This window comes from Odontesthes bonariensis, chromosome 7 (genome assembly GCF_027942865.1).
Source record: "Odontesthes bonariensis isolate fOdoBon6 chromosome 7, fOdoBon6.hap1, whole genome shotgun sequence".
Lineage (NCBI taxonomy): Eukaryota > Metazoa > Chordata > Actinopteri > Atheriniformes > Atherinopsidae > Odontesthes > Odontesthes bonariensis.
Window position 1 is genome coordinate 11,059,875 of NC_134512.1, and position 6,403 is coordinate 11,066,277.

Genomic DNA, 6,403 nt, shown 5'->3' on the forward strand with positions numbered 1-6,403 from the left:
TTGACTGAAAACAGAGCCCGCGCTCTTTCCTGCACACCGTGAGGTTAAATTAAAAAGGAAATCATTTTGATTCCATGCTTTATTTCTTTTCCATTTTGTTTTCATTTTTCTGTTTTTAAGCTTGAAGTCAAACTTTTGCAGGCGCAAAAACAAAACTCAACAGAAGTGAATTTCACCTTTCCGCTTAGTATCTGAGAGGTTTTCTGACTTTGGCAGCGCTACTTCAAATCCCTGGGACTAGAGAGTGAATGAGAGGAGGATTAGAGGGGTAATGCCGGTAGATGAGAGAAAGAGGGTCACAGTCGTTTGCCACTCTGCAAGGATTAGCTCTGAAAACAACTTCACAGTTGCAAACTATGTCAATCGAGGACATAATTCACTCATTCTAAAAGAGACCCTTCGTGGCTCAACTCTCTGCTACAAAAAGGCTCCTAATTAGTATCCATTTTCTACATTACAAAATAACCTGGACAAATTTCTGACTAGAGCATATCAAACATTTTCAACTGAATGTGTCAGTACTGGTAAAAAATATTCCAGGTATGTTGTTAATGAAGCACCTGTGGAATGAGCCTACGGTATGTCCTGCGGCTACACTAACTGGCCAGTGTGCATGGAATGGATGTGTCAGGTCTGATAAGTGGACTCCTTTGATGAAGAGTGAGGTGTCCAGATGGCCATGTGCATGTACTGTGCTGCGTTTTATTAAATCAGGGTAAAAAAAAAAAAAATCACCTCAAAGCAAATAATTGTAGGGGAAAGGCAGGGGAGGGGGTGTTGTGCGGCCAAAACCTAAGTGCGGACGAATAGGGAAATATTCAACACACCTCGTTTGTCTTGAATCTTAACAGTGAGCTCCACGAAAGGCTCTGTCTCCCTATCCAGCCTCCGGGTTATTGTAATGTCTCCATTGTCGCGGCCCACGGTGACTGGAGAGCTTTCTGGCTCCGGGTAAATCAACTCGTAGGCGGCTGACTGAAACCTGGTGGGATTCAGGGTCATTATGACAGAGCCTATGCCGGCATCTTCTGACACATTGAGGGAGACCACGGTGCCAGGGTCAAGGAGCGCCCTGGGTGACCGTCCTGCCCTGTCCGAGCCCATGAATTCAACCTGACGCGTCGCCCATTGCTGCGGAACAATAGTAACCAACACAGCTTTAGTGGTCAGATGGGGCCATCCGTGGTCTCTGGCATACACATAGAATTGTATTGTAGGGTTGAGCCCCAGGATAGAGTCAACCAACAATATTTCACCAGTTTTCGGAACAACATAGAAACTGCCATTTTGGGGGATGGAGAAGTACGTCAACTCTCCGTTTTTTCCACTGTCTTCGTCGACAGCCTCCAGCTTGTAAACTACGCTACGAAGAGCAGTGGTGTCATTCAAACTTATGCGAATGCTGTCTGCAGTGAGAAAAGTCGGTTCGTGGTCGTTGGCATCCAAAACGTCCACTTTTATCGACGCAACCTCAAAGACTACAGATTCCGACGCGCAGGTCTGACAACACAGACCTACTCTCAGCAGGTACTCTGAGCGAACCTCTCTGTCTAAAACCCTGGAAGTTTTGAGTAATATATTTCCCCGCTTGTGGTGGGCAAAGACGCGGAAATCTTCACTGTCGTTTCCATACAGTTTGAAGTGGATCCCGGAGACCGGGCACCATTTTTGCGCGTTGATGCGCTTCACCAGAATGCTCAGTCCGTTTACTTTGGAAGCCACTGGCGAGTTTTCAAAAACATGCCCGTGAAAGAAAGGCAGTCGCCCCTGTGTTTGATATCCAGCAGCCGGTATCAGAAGGCAGCATAACAGAACACCCAAAATCATGTTGGTGGCGACTTATGTACCTCCTAGCGACTCAAGGGGGTTGACAGAAAATCATTTAAAAATGAAAGAAAAACAATTGAGAAACAATTCCCTTCATAGTTATCCACGATACGATCCTTCTAGGAGAGCCCTCTGAACTTTAAGCTTTTTCATCCTGAAAGACTCGTCTCTTAGCTCCATGCAGCACGGCTGCGTGCAGGCAGTCCACAGCGCCTCAGGCAGTTCGCTGTTTTCGTATCCAGCGTTCAGCACCAGAACACCGGACAGCTCCAAGCGCGGGGGCGTGGCGGCGCACTGGGAAGGAGCTCCTCGGTGAACCCCACCCTGTGTGATGGTCAGAAGGGTCTCTGCCTCACAACTCTTCGCGGCGGCTGAGCCTGTGCACACTCAGTGAGCGCCTTCGCAGCTGTATGGCACATAAATCCGCTCTCAGCATAAATAATTGTTGATAGAAGGGAAAAATCACTCATGCTTCCCGTCCACTGAAAGTCGACAGAACACATCTGCTCCTTCTCCGTACCACGCTCTATTCAAGCAATACAGTTTCCAAATAGGCTACTGGTTAGAGGTTCTTTCAGGTGCATTAGTTGCTGAAGGGAGAATTACTCATGCACAGCATTCATCTTCTCCCCGAGGAACTGAACCCACGACCTACTGCTCTCCCTTTTTGAAATTTGGATTTATTTCCCCACATCGCACTGCACACATGTTTACACAATTTCACATTTCATTCATAGCTTAAAGAAACTAGAAAAAACTGAAAAAAGCATCAATATAAATGCAAATGCAAGGATTTGGGCTTTTAAACTGGGTAAACATGATGATTTAAGGCAGCTTATGTTGAGCAGCTCCATATGTCTTTGCAGCCAGAATATGCGCACCAGAGTTCAATTTATGATTGTCATCCTCCTTGCTCTTCTTTCCTTTCTCACTCTGCTGGCGTGCCAATCAACCAGAGAAAACCTTAATCTGTAGGTGGCAGCTGCTAATTCCCACAGTGACAACTTCGAATTCTTCTCACCTCTGTAAGTCTGAATGTTAAATATTGCACACACTGAATAGCTTTGATTAGTCAAGATAAGAAAATAAGAGGTGAAGGAGCACACAATGTTGACTCTGTCTTTCATGTCATGTCAGCCTTTTTCCTTGAGATGGATCAATACTCATATGTATTGGAGGTGAGATTCCATGCAATGTTTCCCTGCTCATAATAAAATATCTGAAATAAAATTCAGCAAAGCTCAGGGTCTAAGATTCTCATCATTTTAAAACTACAATCCATCACAGTATTTTTAGCCAAATCCACTCTCTGCAGTGAACTGTCCCTTTCAGGCAGCAAGCCTCAAGACAATTTTGAATCATTGCTTACAGCTGGAGCACAAAGCTTAGATTGGTTCATAGTTGATTTTTTTTTTTTTTTTCATGTAGCCCAAGCTTGAGTCTGTGCCACATGAGCCATTCCACATTCCCTGGTGTTTTTACAATCTCTGACCTGAAGATGGAACGGACATTTCAGAATATGTCCCCCCAAAAAAAAGAGAAAACCCTCAGACCATTTAACACGACAGCGATTTATTGATGGGAAACGATCTCATGCAGCATTGCTCACATGTCAAAAAGAGACTCTGTCTGAGAGGACCCTGCATGCTCATCTCTCCCTGCAACTTTTCTTTGAACTTCCTAAGTGCTCCATGAATGCAAATCAAATCCTGTCTTTTATCACGTTGTCTCACATGGTGAAATTCACCGTGACTGCCAGTGTGGGAGATAGCCGTGGCAAAGACTAATTCAATCACAGGACCAGGCCAGAGTCTGAAGGATAGTTTACTTGAGGGTTGCTGCAGTTATCTGCTGAGATGAAACACCAACATACACCACATGAAAACAACAAAGCTATAATGAATTTTGAAAAAAACGTCATGAAACAGCCTCATCATCCCTCTCCTCTAACAGATAACTCGGAGCTGCAGGGCACTGAAAAGAGAGAAAAAAAATTCACACCGAAAAAAAGCAGCCAGTGAACATTAGAAAGCTTCATGCTTACTTAATGAATAATTGACTGAATTCATTCCCTTCACTCAGAGGCAGACACAACTTCTGAAGGCCTGGAGTGCAGCCTTGTAACATTTAAAGCACACCTCAGCTACCTCTGATTCTGTGTGCATCAGGAGTGGTTCTGGGAGAGCAGGTTCCATTATGCCACTTGTATGTTCTGTAAAATTATCCATTATTCCTTTCTGGAAAATAGGCCAGGACGTCAGGAAATGATGGAAGGTAGCGTTAACAGGAGTTGGCACTAACATCAGTTCATAGCCAGTTTAGGCCACAGAGTGAGTGGATTGGTCAGAAAGTCTTAAAAATAGACTGTTCAGCAGAAGTCAGTGAAATAATTGGCTGAGAAAGGCAGCTTTATTAAAGAATGACAGGACAATTAAAATGGATGACTAAGTATCCAGCGCGCTGGCTGCCATTCATCAGTCAACATTTTGAGTGAACAACCATGGAATTCCTGTCCCACATGTTTCTCTGGAAGAGCCATTTCTGGGAACACCCAAACACCTGACAGGAACATCCGCTCTGCAGTGCTGTTTATTGTTGTGTTCCTGTGTGCGTGACGCCCTCAAGACATTTTACCTCATCGAAACCTGAAGGCAAAAAGCAGTTAAAGGGGCTGGATAAATATAAAGACATTCCCCTTGTGTATAAGGTATGGCAGCTAATTAGATTTGATCTGTGATCCCCTGAAGGCACCTAGAGCCTGACGAAAGCTATGCTGCAGAAACCATAACTGCTTATTAATAGATCCATTAATTATGGAGCAATGTGTGCAGCCAGGTTGAGAATTTACCTTCATGACTAATACTGCAGAGGAGCTTTTGTTAGTTTGTGAAAAAAAAAAACAGACCAAACCAAACAATCTCATTGCTGAGAATCTGGTTAACCTTTTATCTTAGAATTAACTTTCATAAAGGATTAGTTTTTACATACAACATGACAATTCAATAAGTTTGATAAATTAAAACAGCAGTTGTTTCGAGAGAAACAACTTTTCAGGGCAACATTTTGTCAGAGGAGTGTTTTTATTATATCTACGTATTGATTAGGGAAGCCTAAAGTTGTATCATTTCTTTAGGTGATAAGCACCTGAAGAAACTGAAGAAAAAGTATCTTCTTGTTGTCCTGAATAATCTCATGTTAAAATCATGTTAAAAGATTGCTCCCATCATCCAAAGACACCGGAGAATGTCATTAGAAAGTCAAAGAGAATTAAAATTAGCCCAGCTCAATTGTGTCTATTAATCTGCCTAAATGAGAGGTGAGATTTTTGTAAAATGCAGTGTTGATATTCTCTTTGGAATAGTTTAGGCAGCGAGAACAAAACCTTGGATGCACAATAGAATTCTTCAGCTCTTTTCTGCGTTAATTATCCCATCAAGCCAAAGCCATTAAGGTAGGTATCCATTACTCACCAAGTTCAAGGCAATGGGCTAATGGTGTAAATTCAATAATGTGCTATTCATGAGGCTGGCAGGATTATGGGGAACCCATTGAGGTTGAACGTGAAAAATACTGAAGGCATCTCGACCAGAGAAGACTGATGATTTCCACAGACTTGCAGGTCCTGCAGCATCTTCTAAATCGCTCCCAAAAACAAGCAAACCAAAAGAGAAAACCTGCCCTCATCATCAACGGTTAAAGCAAAGATTCAACTGTGTCTTCCTTATTCTCCGGTGCCAATCAGGCGTGGAACTAGATTGAAATAAAGTGGCTAAATACAGCCTCTTTATTTCAATCTAGTTCCACTTTTTGTACTTAAACTTATATACCAATCTCGGTGCAAGAATATAAACAACAAATAACTCTGTGTAATTTTAATACATACTGTTTCAGTAACACACTCATCCCGCTCTTAATTTCCCACTTATTCATATCTGACATGTATGTTTCCCTTTTTTATAAGTGTACACCGTTAAGTGGCCCTGTTTATATGACTCTAAATGCACTTTATGCTCATACATCATAAAGCAGTAGACTCTGAAAACAGGTTTCTTTTCCAGGCAAAGGGGGGCTGCGGTTCATCATCACTGCTCTCCAGGGGAAAAACACTTTATTCAGTCAGTTTAGCAGCAGGGCCAATATTTCACTAAATAATGGGGGGACTTTCAGCAGCTCATGGAAATATAAATTTCACACATCCCAGGGTTTGTTTTACAAAGTAAATGCTTGCAAGCACTGTGCAACGTACATTTACAGTGTTTTATTAAGTCCCACCTGTGAGGTGGCCTATATGTTTGCCTGGAAATGAAATCTCAAACAGTTTATGGGAGTTCTATCAACATAAACCATACTGTATTTTTGTTACAATGTTACATGGGACTGTAAGAGCATACCTTCTGTTATGTGTTCACTGTTTTTCTGAACATGAACAACAAGTCTTTATATGTGCCTCTTTCTTCGTTTCACCCATCGACTTACCATCTCTATAGCTTTTAAGAAATAACTGCACTGAGGAAGCAACATCAAAAGAAATCCTCCTTCACTGTCCACTTAACGGCGCACGTTTACCCCTGGAAGG

At 42.6% G+C, this 6,403-nt stretch overlaps 1 protein-coding gene across 1 annotated transcript in view; it reads right to left on the bottom strand.

Annotated features, from left to right (window-relative positions):
* Positions 1-2,058, bottom strand: part of LOC142383745 (neural-cadherin-like) — a 121,085-nt gene extending 119,027 nt beyond the window's left edge. Inside the window, exon 1 of the mRNA XM_075469443.1 lies at positions 828-2,058. Within this exon, the coding sequence (XP_075325558.1) occupies positions 828-1,827 (1,000 nt within the window). The 5' untranslated portion in view covers positions 1,828-2,058. The remainder of the gene's footprint in view (positions 1-827) is intronic.
* Between the last annotated feature and the right edge of the window lie 4,345 nt (positions 2,059-6,403).